The sequence below is a fragment of the Nerophis ophidion genome, linkage group LG05 (genome assembly GCF_033978795.1).
Source record: "Nerophis ophidion isolate RoL-2023_Sa linkage group LG05, RoL_Noph_v1.0, whole genome shotgun sequence".
Classification (NCBI taxonomy): domain Eukaryota; kingdom Metazoa; phylum Chordata; class Actinopteri; order Syngnathiformes; family Syngnathidae; genus Nerophis; species Nerophis ophidion.
In genome coordinates, this window is record NC_084615.1 from 3,036,220 (window position 1) to 3,048,845 (window position 12,626).

Below are 12,626 nucleotides of genomic sequence, written 5' to 3' on the forward strand. Positions count from 1 at the left end.
CCATTAAATATTGCTATCCCTCACCCAGAGTCATGGGCTGTGTCTCAAGCTATATCACGGGTTTGTCTCTATGTAGAAAATGATTATATCGTGATATTCGAGTATACCTTCTCACGCAGTTGCTTTTAGCTGCGGCATTACACTTCAGGCTCTTCCCACTCTGTCCTGTCTCTTCTTCTCACAGACAGCAAGCGCACCTTCTTACATACGTCACATACGTATACGCCCTCGCGGAGCAGAGAGGTAGCAGCATGGTTAACGTTAGCTGTGGTGTGAGTGGTAATACGAGCGAAAGAAGGTGCGAATCTGCTAACAAATGAAGGAAGAATTCATTCCCAAGAAAAACAGCAGGGGGTCCATCGTCTGGCGGTGGTTTGGCTTCAAGCGGGAATATGTGAAACCGACAACCGTAATTTGTCAAGTATGCGGCAAAAGTGTTGTTACAAAAAGTAGCATTACTGCTAATATGTACCATCATTTGAAAAGTCACCTGCTAGAGAATGAAGAGTGCTTACTCCGCATGTCAACATGTCCATTCAGTGCCACACGCCCACACCAATAAAATGCTGAGGTAAACATTTCCAAATCAACACTGTATGAAAAAAATAGTCAACAAGAAAAGGAGATCATGTCCGCAGCGCAATAACGTACCACATAGAGAAAGACATACACTCTTTGATTTCCTGTTATGCAGCTCATTTTTATTTGACAGTTATTGAAATATCTTGTGTGACATCATGCACAAAAGTGTACTTTATTTGTTTGAAACTAGTGGCGTTCTGTACAAAAAGTGCACTTTAATTTAGTGTTGTTTTGATTTGCCAGCTTAGTGACAGGGCTTCATGGTGGAAGAGGGGGTAGTGTGTCTGCCTCACAATACAAAGGTTCTGAGTAGTCAGGGTTCAATTCCGGGCTCGGGATCTTTCTGTGTGGAGTTTGCATGTCCTCCCTGTGACTCTGTGGGTTCCCTCCGGTACCGCGGCTTCCTCCCACTTCCAAAGACATGCACCTGGGGATAGGCCCCTCCCACTTCCAAAGACATGCACCTGGGGATAGGCCCCTCCCACCTCCAAAGACATACACCTGGGGATAGGTTGATTGGCAACACTAAATGGTCCCTAGTGTGTGAATGTTGTTTGTCTATCTGTGTTGGCCCTGCGATGAGGTGGCGACTTGTCCAGGTTGTACCCCGCCTTCCGCCCGATTGTAGCTGAGATACGCACCAGCGACCCCAAAGGGGAATAAGCGGTAAAAAATGGATGGATGGATGGTTCTTAGTGACATCATGCACAAAAGTGCACTGGTAGCTTGTTTTAAAATGTCTCTGACAATCTTGCACTTTCTGTTTTGAAATGACATGAATGTTTGTGCCACTGCTTAATAACTGTTTGTTAAATACAGTTTTGGAAAATTGACTTAGTTGTGATTTCCCTCTCTTCATGAAAGTTTAAAAGTAGCATATATTAATGCAGTATGGAGAAGAATGTTTGAATGTAGACACATAGAATCATCATACTGCTGTCATTATATGCATCAAGTGTTCATTCAAGGCTAAGGCAAAATATGGAGATATATATATATTGTGTATCGGTACATGGCCTAAAAATATCTAGATATTAAGAAAATGCCACATCGCCCAGCCCTAGTGCACGATATGACAATGTTGTACTGCCATTGTGGGCTTACTGGACATGACGATTGCATAATATTTACTTACCATATTTTTTGGAGTACAAGTCGCACCTGCCAAAAATGCATAATAAAGAAGAAAAAATATATATATAAGTCGCACTGAAGTATAAGTCGCATTTTTGGGGGAAATTTATTTGATAAAACCTAACACCAGGAATAGACATTTGAAAGGTAATTTAAAATAAATAAAGAATAGTGAACAACAGGCTGAATAAGTGTAGGTTATATGACGCATAAATAAGCAACTGCTATGTTAACCTAACATATTATGGTAAGAGTCATTCAAATAACTATAACATATCAATCAATCAATGTTTACTTATATAGCCCTAAATCATTAGTGTCTCAAAGGGCTGCACAAACCACTACCACATCCTCGGTAGGCCCACATAAGGGCAAGGAAAAACTCACACCCAGTGGGACGTCGGTGACAATGATGACTATGAGAACCTTGGAGAGGAGGAAAGCAATGGATGTGGAGCGGGTCTAACATGATACTGTGAAAGTTCAATCCATAATGGATCCAACACAGTCGCGAGAGTCCAGTCCAAAACGGATCCAACACAGCAGCGAGAGTCCAGTCCAAAGCGGATCCAACACAGCAGCGAGAAGATGCTATATGTTTAGCAAACAATCTGTCACTCCTAATTGCTAAATCCCATGAAATCTTATACATCTAGTCTCTTACGTGAATGAACTAAATAATTTGATTTGATATTTTACGGTAATGTGTTAATAATTTCACACATAAGTCGCTCCTGAGTATAAGTCGCACCCCCGGCCAAACTATGGAAAACCGCGAATTATAGTCCGAAAAATACTGTATATTTTTTAATAATAATCATTAATTTCAGCCACTTGAGTCTTGTTTTTTTTCAAGGAGTGTTTTGTCTCATTTGATGACTCATAAGAACTGTCCATGCACAGGTCCAGACGGTAGTGTTTGACAAGACGGGGACCATTACGTACGGCGCTCCAAAGGTGATCCAGGTTAAGATAGCGGTGGAAGGCAACAAAATGCCTCGCTCTCGGCTGCTCAGCATCGTGGGAACAGCTGAGAACAGCAGTGAGCATCCTCTGGGAGCAGCCATCACCAAGTACTGCAAGCAGGTTAGTTTGCTGCAGAAAGTTGCTTTCTTAGGCCATCAGTGACTCGGACAACGCTTTACTGTGTGTGTGCAGGAGCTCGCCTCCGAGTCGCTTGGAACGTGCACAGACTTTCAGGCTGTGCCGGGTTGTGGCATTCGGTGTCAGGTCAGCAACACAGAGATGCTCTCAAGGCACGCGGACAGCGACAGCGAGGACAACAACCAGCGCAACAGCGTCCTTGTTCAGATCAGCACGACCACCAGCTCCCATCCTCTTATTATGGACCCGCAGCCACTTAGTACGCCGTAATTCCCTTAACTCACGGTCAACTCTCTGTAGTGATGTTAATGGGATATGAGTTTTGTGTCCACAGGCATCCAGACTGCAAGCTACGTTGTCCTTATTGGCAATCGGGAGTGGATGAGGAGGAATTGTCTGCAGATCCGGCCGGATATTGATGAAGCCATGACCGAGCATGAGCGCAGAGGATGCACTGCGGTCCTCGTCGCCGTAGACAGTGAGTGCAGGAAATATAAACTCTTCTTTTCAAAGCTGCTACTGGCTCCTCTTTATTTATTAAGGAAATGTTTAACACCGCCTTTTAGATCTGCTGTGTGCGATGATAGCCATAGCAGACACTGTGAAACCGGAAGCTAAGCTGGCAGTCCAAACTCTTACCAACATGGGCTTGGAGGTCGTGCTGATGACAGGAGATAACAGCAAGACAGCGCGGGCCATTGCTGCACAGGTGAGCAATCTACTTTGTGTGGAGTTATGTCTCTTGGTGTCTTGTGTCAACTTCAAGGCCTACTGAAAGCCACTACTAGCCACCACACAGTCTGATAGTTTATATATCAATGATGAAATATTAACATTGCAACACATGACAATACGCCCGCTTTAGTTAACTAAATTGCAATTTTACATTTTGCGCGAATTATCCCGCTGAAAATGTCGCGGTATGATGACTCGTGACGTGACAGGCTCAGAGTCAGCTTCTTTCCCAAAGCTGTCACCATGTTGAACTCTAACTTAGAATAATAATAATTCACCTCTAACTTAGAATAATTATAATTCACCTCTAACTTAGAATAATAATAATTCCCCCCTGTACAATATCATGACCTAATACCCTTCTGTGCAATACGTCCGACACTGATTGTTATTTATTACTTCGGTACTCTTGTCTTGCTCTGTATATTGTACAGTATTTTGTATTTTGTACTTCTATAGTGTTTTGCATATTGTACAGGATTGCTTATTATTTTTATTGGATAGTAGTCTGTTTATTTCAATTGTTAGTTTTTCCTTTTTACCTCTTATGTCCTTTATTTCACCCCATATTTGTTCCCGCTACCGCACCTTAAGTTGGAGTCTTTAATCTTGTTATATGTAAATATAATGACAATAAAGTTCATTCTATTCTATTCTATTATAGCGGACATTTAGATCCAGTAGCGATCCCAGCTATAAGTCGTCTGCTTTAATCGCATAATTACACAGTATTTTGGACATCTGTGTTGCTGAATCTTTTGCAATTTGTTCAATTAATAATGGAGACATCAAAGAAGAAAGATGTAGGTAGGAAGTGGTGTATTGCGGTTGCCTTTAGCAACACAAACACAGCCGGTGTTTCCTTGTTTACATTCCTGAAAGCTGACGGTGAAGCTTTACTATGGAACAGAGAGGTAAAGCGAACATGGTTCCCTACCACAAGTCAACCGGCAGGTTTCGCTGAGAAAATGGTGGCAGTAAGTCAGCTCTTACCGTAGACATGAGCGGAGAGTGTGCGTTGTTCTTCATTGTTGAGAAAATGGTGTCAGTAAGTCGGCTCGTACCGTAGACATGAGCGGAGAGTGTGCGTTGTTCTTCCTGCAGCTGCGGACTCTCTTGCCTCCTCCGAACAGCCGCCCCCGACCATCGGATGCTTACACCGTGGAGGAGGGGGGAAAAAAAAAAATCAACCCAGCTGCCTTGCCTCGTCGAGAAATGTGGCTTCCCACGCAGACACTGGCGGTCACCACACCCGTGGCCACACCCCTCCGACTTTCTGGATACAACCATATACTCTCACTAAAACACTTGTAACACGATAAGCAGGTATGGGATTTTCCAGAAGTATCCGAGTTTAACCAACAGTTCAGGGTGTCCAAAGTTAACAGAGAGTGTGAGGAGGAGGAGCTTTGTCCTTTCAGAGTTGCTGTGGGGCTGTGACGTAGGGTGTGTGGTTGTGGAGAGAGAGGTGTAAAGGAGTTCACATTAAAGAAGTGGTGGCTACCGGACCTGCTCTAATGTCTCCCGTTTATTATTTTATTATATAAGTACACTATATAGGCGAACCCAGGACACTCGGATACACTAGTAAATGTGTCTAATAACATCTGAATCGCTCCCACTGCCCTCGTCTTTTTTTTTCTAGTCCTTCACTCTCACTTTCCTCATCCACAAATCTTTCATCCTCGCTCAAATTAATGGGGAAAACGCCGCTTTCTCGGTCTGAATCGCTCTCGCTGTTGGTGGCCATGATTGTAAACACTGTTCAGATGTGAGGAGCTCCACAACCCGTGACATCACGCGCACATCGTCTGCTACTTCCGCTACAGGCAAGGCTTTTTTTATTAGCGACCAAAAGTTGCCAACTTTATGGTGGATGTTCTCTACTAAATCCTTTCAGCAGAAATATGGCAATATGGGGAAATGATGAAGTATGACACATAGAATGGAGCTGCTATCCCCGTTTGAATAAGAACATCTCATTTCAGTAGGCCTTTAAGTGCACATTTGTACAATTGGTCATTAAGCTGTTTAGAAATAGAGCAACATTAGGGAATCACCTATCAGTGAGTTCACCTCTGTGTGGTTGTCTCCTGCCAGGTGGGCATCAGGAAGGTGTTTGCAGAGGTGCTGCCCTCCCACAAGGTAGCCAAAGTGGAGCAGCTGCAGCAGGCGGGAAAGAGGGTTGCCATGGTGGGCGATGGCATCAACGACTCGCCAGCTCTGGCCATGGCTGACGTGGGCATCGCCATAGGAACCGGCACAGATGTAGCCATCGAGGCAGCAGATGTGGTGTTGATCAGGGTGTGAATGCATTCTTCTTCTTCACAGTTCCTACTTTCTTTTGGAATAAGCCCTTGATTGTTGTGTTGCCAGAATGACCTGCTGGATGTGGTGAGCAGCATTGACCTCTCCAACAAGACTGTCAAACGGATCAGGATCAACTTTATTTTTGCACTCGTCTACAACCTGGTCGGCATTCCCCTCGCTGCAGGTACATGACACTCATTGCAGGGATGCAACATTTGCAATGGCCCATTTCTACTGTACATGCTAAAATCCCAACAAAAATGTGTGAAACAAATGGTCAATTAACAAGAATAAATGTCAGAATACGTTAGCAATGTACATGCCTCAGATCAGCATCTGCTGGCTTATTCTATACCTGCCATGTATGATTGTTAAAACACTTGATGATCAAACAAAACAAAAGTTAAGTGTTGACTTCAGTGCAAGCACAGACACAAACACAATCACAATAAAGTGATAAGGTTTGCCGTTATTTGAATGTTTTTAGAACTTTACACTCATTGTCTGACACCCTTTATTCTCTTTTATGTCAAATGCTAACATTCTTAAATGTTTGTTTCTTCAAATACAATTTAGTTCTCATAATAAGGAATTAAGAATGAACAAAAACAAACATATAGCCATGTGTACATTTGTATAAATAGTGTAGAGCAGTGGTTCTCAAATGGGGGTAAGCGTACCCCTGGGGGTACTTGAAGGTATGCCAAGGGGCATGTGAGATTTTTCAAAAATATTCTAAAAATAGCAACAAATCAAAAATCTTTTATAAATATATTTATTTAATAATACGTCAACAAAATATGAATGTAAGTTCATAAAGTGTAAAAATAAAATACAACAATGCAATATTCAGTGTTGACAGCTAGATTTTTGTGGACATGTTCCATAAATATTGATGTTAAAGATTTCTTTTTCTGTGAAGAAATGTTTATAAGTAAGTTGATGAATCCAGATGGATCTCTATTACAATCCCCAAAGAGGGCACTTTAAGTTGATGATTACTTCTATGTGGAGAAATCTGCATTTATAACTGAATCACTTGTTTATTTTTCAACAAGTTTTTAGTTATTTTTATATCTTTTTCCCCAAATAGTTCAAGAAAGACCACAAGAAATGAAGAATAGTTTGCACTGTTATACATTTTAATAAATATTTTACTTCTTTATCTCTTTTTTTCAGCCAAAAATGCTTTGCTGTGATTGGGGGTACTTGAATTACAAAAATGTTCATGACTGAAAAAAGCTTGATGTAAAGTACTGTAATTGTATTATAACTCATTCAACACAGATTTGTGTGCAAGATATGTTTAACCACATTTAATTCCCCTCTTAGAGACTGGCTTGCGGGAAAAAAAGTGTCCTGTTTATTTTTGTCAACACCGACATAGTCATGTTGTCACAAAATAAATGAAGAGATTTCAAAGTAAGTTGTTGTGGTCAGGTGTGTTCCTCCCAATTGGTCTGGTGTTACAGCCGTGGATGGGCTCTGCTGCCATGGCCTTGTCTTCTGTCTCTGTAGTTGTGTCCTCCCTTCTCCTCAAGTGGTAATGTGATCTTTGATATGAATATCTTCTTTCAACCCGCGTGCACATGTTCAGCCTTCTAACGGTGTGTTTGTCTGAAGCTACACCAAGCCCAGTGCAGAGAAGCTGGAGGCCCAACTGGGCGACACCAGGCGACAGGGCAGCCTGTCCGACGTCAGCGTCCACATCGGCATGGGGGAGCTGCGGCGACCCTCGCCCAAGCTCAGCCTGCTCGACCGCATCGTCAACTACAGCCGGGCATCCATCAATTCCCTGCGCTCCGACAAGCAGTCGCTGCACAGCTTGGTGCTCAGCGAGCCGGACAAGCACTCGCTCCTGGTGGGGGAAGCAACGTGTGAGGAGGAGTTCTGCTGAAGCCCACCATCACAACACGGTCAAATGTATCACATGCTGAAGGAGATTAACCTGGAAAATGGCCTTACCTTGCCACTAAGGGTGCCTCGGGCTTCACAGCCAGTGTGTGTGCTCCCTTGTGTCTTCCTCACGCTCACCCGGCTCATCACAAGCACTTCAAGGCAGCCTTCTCCTTTTCTTGGGGTCGGAGACAACACTTTTCTTTGTGCACCTAAAGACTGATGCTAAGACTCACCTTTTAGCCCCTTTTCCCTTTCAGTGTCCTTTATTTCCCAGTATTTAAACATACCTTATTTATATTATTTCCTTGCGTGTGTCGGGAAAAATGGGTGGAGCCGGTGTGTGGTGCCATTGGAAAGTCTAGCACATTCCAAAGTGGAGCGCCACAGACACCACAGGTTTTACATGTTTCCGTGGCAACGGTGTGTGCGCTGCTTGGCTCATGTGAGCTTTTGTTCGGTGACTGATCTTAATTTGGGGGCTTCACAATACCAAGGTCCTGAGTAGTCAGGGTTCAAATCCAGGCTCGGGATCTTTCTGTGTGGAGTTTGCATGTTCTCCCCGTGACTGTGTGGGTTCCCTCCGGGTACTCCGGCTTCCTCCCACCTCCAAAGACATGCACCTGGGGATAGGCCCCTCCCACTTCCAAAGACATGCACCTGGGGATAGGCCCCTCCCACTTCCAAAGACATGCACCTGGGGATAAGTTGATTGGCAACACTAAATGGTCCCTAGTGTGTGAATGTTGTCTGTCTATCTGTGTAGGCCCTGTGATGAGGTGGCGACTTGTCTAGGGTGTACCCCGCCTTCCGCCCCATTGTAGCTGAGGTAGGCACCAGCGACCCCAAAGGGGAATAAGCAGTAGAAAATGGATGGATGATCTTAATTTGCTGTTACATGACATTTTTGTGCTGAGGCTTCAGTGTGTTGGTACAAGTTGGATGGTGTTTGTGTTACTGCCTCAAAGTGTGTGGCCGCAAGGTATCAACAGTCAAGTACACAAGTTGGATGGTGTTTGTGTTACTGCCTCAAAGTGTGTGGCTGCAAGGTATCAACAGTCAAATACACAAGTTGGATGGTGTTTGTGTTACTGCCTCAAAGTGTGTGGCTGCAAGGTGTCAACAGTCAAATACACAAGTTGGATGGTGTTTGTGTTACTGCCTCAAAGTGTGTGGCTGCAAGGTATCAACAGTCAAATACACACGTTGGATGGTGTTTGTGTTACTGCCTCAAAGTGTGTGGCCACAAGGTATCAACAGTCAAATACACAAGTTGTTGGTGTTTGTGTTACTGCCTCAAAGTGTGTGGCCGCAAGGTATCAACAGTCAAATACACAAGTTGTGGCACTATCCATCCATCCATCCATTTTCTACCGCTTATTCCCTTTCGGGGTCGCGGGGGGCGCTGGTGCCTATCTCACTAGTTGAATATTATTACAGTCATGAATGGGCACTGTTTTTATTCCCCCCTTTTTGCATTTTTTAAAGTCCAACAAACAGTGCAACCTCGGTCCTCACTGCCAGACTCTTCAAAAAACATTGACAAAGCTTCACATGTGTGCGGCCAAACTACGCTTAAAAGTTTCCTCTGATTGTTCTTCAAAGCATTTTGTGCCTTGGAATTAAAAACACAACATTGTGGTCAAGTCACTGCTGTGTTGTCATGAACCTGAAGACGCTGCTCTCAATTTATCCATTTTTGTTTTATTTCATCCAAACACACATGGAGTCAGTGTACTGCACAACCAAATGCCATTTTTTGTAGAAATACGTGATGTGTTGATCCTCCACAAGATGAGTATATCTGAGGCTGTACATACAGTGGAACCTCACAAGTCGGGCAAACTTGAAGTTGAAACCTTCAGAAAATGTGTTCAGTGAGCCATGGAAGTGATGGACTACTCAAGTGTTTCATTGGCTTTTTGTTGATGTCTCCCAACTCTTGGCAAACTTTGTTGATAAGCATAGAATTGAAATCCAATGATTGTTTCTAATATTGCATATTTTGTTTTGTTTACTGCAAACAAGTTTCAAAAATGTGCATGTAAAATGTGTCCTGTATGTGTCAGTCAGGGACGGCTCTTCAAAAGGTGAGTAGTTTTACTCTTTTAGTTTAATTGCAGTTTTAAGTCTGGAATGAAAGAATGTGGCCCCCTTATTTCCGACAGGGGGGTGACATTGTTCTGAACGATCTGTTTGACTTTAAAGGTTCCACTGTGGTAGTTTTCAGATTTGGAGACGAGAAATGTCCAGTAAACATTGAATTATTCATCTTGTGCGACTCCCTCAGCTGGTAAAAGGTGATAAACATTGGTCAGGAAAAAAAGGACTGTCATGACTTTGTGCTTTTTTCTGGTCTAAAAGACTTGGTCGTAGCAGGAAAAAGTTACATTCAGTTACTTTAAAGACGACAAGAAGAAAAGCCACTCAGCAGCTAGGGAACAGCAACCCCACTAAATCAAGTCACTTGTACAGTACAACAATAGATTTGATATTATATTAAACATCTTAATAGCGATCACACCAGGATGAACATTGAACATTTGATGTAAACATTTGCACTAATTGGATAAAATCTTCACTTAAACACTCGATTTAACCTTTTTTCCCTCTATCCCATCCTGGATTTAGAACGGGTCATTGACACCACCTGTCCAGATGTGAGAAGTAACCAGCGCAGCTCAGGTAGGAGTCACCTGACTTCTTGTGCTGCACGTTCTAGATGTCTTCTTCCTACTTCATGAAATACTGCTAGAGGTACATGCAATAGACTTGAGATAAGGTGTAAAAATAAAATCTAGTATTTGCCTCCAAAACCCATCATATTGAGCACATATTTACCAAACACTCATCTTCATAAAGGAAATCAATATATATATATATATATATATTTTTAATGAAGTGCTATTGATTGATACTCCTTACAGGATGTCAACTTCAAATGATACTTTAATGAGGCATGTATTTCCTCAAATGGTGGTCTTTGCCCCAATTCAACACCACTTTGATCAATGCAATGTCACACCTTCAACAGGCGGCTCCAACTTATTCTCCTCCACCCAAAAACGTGGCCTTAAATACCTTTAAACACTAAGACATGGCATCTGTAAAACCTAAGTTTAGCAAAAGCTGCTGAAGATGGACGTACTTTGCTACGAGTTATTTCTTCAATTCAGTCGTGTTTCCCACCTTCTTTGTTAAAGTGCTTGCACTTGCAACTCTATTTGGCCCCGTAATGGTTTATTTTACCACCACCGTGTGGGATTTTTTGTTTGAACACTCAACCTACTCGGTGGTCTCGTGGTTAGTGTCCACCCTGAGATCAGTAGGTTGGGAGTCATACCAAAGACTATAAAAATGGGAGCCATGACCTCCCTGCTTGGCAATCAGCATCAAGGCTTGGAATTGGGGGTTAAATCAGCAAAAATGATTCCCGGGCGCGGCCACCGCTGCTGCTCACTGCTCCCCTCACCTCCCAGGGGGTGATTAAGGGTGATGGGTCAAATGTAGAGAATAATTCAACCACACCTAGTGTGTGTGTGTGACTATCAGTGGTATTTTAACTTTAATTAGTCTGATTTTAAAATACAAATTGTACACTACTGATGTAAAAAAAACTGTGTTATTACATTAGATGGGTTTTGTTCAACCTAAAAAAAGGCGACTAGAGGAGGAAACATGAATAACAACCCTGGTTTCTGGTGCCTGTTTGTCAAGCAAAATAAATACTATGATGAACAAAGATATTTTGAAGGTTTTAAATAGCACCATATTTCATGGGTCCCCAGTGATTAAGAAGCTTTTTGGCAAAAATGTATAGAGATTTAAGTATAACGATGTAATAAAAGGAGGTCATGTGGATTTGGCACGATTGCAGACATTTGAGAATAATTAGAGGCTAAAAAAATAGAAACCAAAGTCAAGAATGTGAAGAGAAATACTGCACAGGTAAGCCATTTGAAGAATATCACCCTGACTGAAGCCTTGGATATGTGCGTGAAATGAGGAGACCCAACCTGAATGAGGGCGTGTGGAGGCTGGGGGGGGCAGGGGGGCTCTCATAGCCCCTTGTTGAAGTAGACTCTCTCCACTTCTGGGTGGCTGGCACGGATCTTCTCTTGCAGCTCGGGCTCCAGGCGGCTAACTGATATCGAGCTGCAGGGTTGGAGGCCTTATTTGTCACCAGGATCAGGTCTCTTGATGTCATTTTCACTCACCTCTTCTGGGGGAACAAGGCGCAGCACAGCGGGGTCGCAAACACCAGGCTGAAAAAACACACAATCATGAAGTCACTTTTACAAAACAGTCATCTTATTAAATCCAGTTTCGAGCCAAATAGAATAAAAATCGTTTCAAAGACATTTTAAAAAATCAACACGCTTGTCGGATGGCACAAAACAACAAAGTGTCCATTATTCATTCATTCATTCGCAGCTTGAATGATTGGGAATTCAATAAACATTTGTATAAAACATGTTTAATACAAATCTATAAATAACCAGTACTCATTTCATATTTTTTCACAACCTCTGTCTTGTTCCCACTACATAATAAATGGGTTGTACTTGTATAGCGCTTTTCTACCTTCAAGGTACTCAAAGCACTTTGACACTACTTCCACATTCACACACACATTCACACACTGATGGAGGGAGCTGCCATGCAAGGCGCCAACCAGCACCCATCAGGAGCAAGGGTGAAGTGTCTTGCTCAGGACACAACGGACGTGACGAGGTTGGTACTAGGTGGGATTTGAACCAGGGACCCTCGGGTTGCGCACGGCCACTTTCCCACTGCGCCATTATTATGAGTTTATTGGGGATCTATCGGAGTGAATAGTTTTACTGTACTTTTGCAGGGGTGTC

The 12,626-nt window shown here is 42.9% G+C and overlaps 2 protein-coding genes across 2 annotated transcripts in view; one reads left to right on the forward strand and one right to left on the reverse strand.

Moving 5' to 3' along the window:
* The window catches only part of atp7a (ATPase copper transporting alpha), a 31,483-nt gene extending 22,048 nt beyond the window's left edge, over positions 1-9,435 (forward strand). Inside the window, exons 16-23 of the mRNA XM_061899721.1 lie at positions 2,620-2,802; positions 2,875-3,079; positions 3,155-3,298; positions 3,387-3,529; positions 5,656-5,859; positions 5,932-6,049; positions 7,306-7,408; positions 7,489-9,435. Of these exons, the coding sequence (XP_061755705.1) occupies positions 2,620-2,802; positions 2,875-3,079; positions 3,155-3,298; positions 3,387-3,529; positions 5,656-5,859; positions 5,932-6,049; positions 7,306-7,408; positions 7,489-7,762 (1,374 nt within the window). The 3' untranslated portion in view covers positions 7,763-9,435. The remainder of the gene's footprint in view (positions 1-2,619; positions 2,803-2,874; positions 3,080-3,154; positions 3,299-3,386; positions 3,530-5,655; positions 5,860-5,931; positions 6,050-7,305; positions 7,409-7,488) is intronic.
* Positions 8,086-12,626, reverse strand: part of sfxn1 (sideroflexin 1) — a 35,394-nt gene continuing 30,853 nt past the window's right edge. The window contains exons 10-11 of the mRNA XM_061899722.1: positions 11,979-12,026; positions 8,086-11,916 (exon numbers count right to left, since the gene is read on the reverse strand). Of these exons, the coding sequence (XP_061755706.1) occupies positions 11,820-11,916; positions 11,979-12,026 (145 nt within the window). The 3' untranslated portion in view covers positions 8,086-11,819. The remainder of the gene's footprint in view (positions 11,917-11,978; positions 12,027-12,626) is intronic.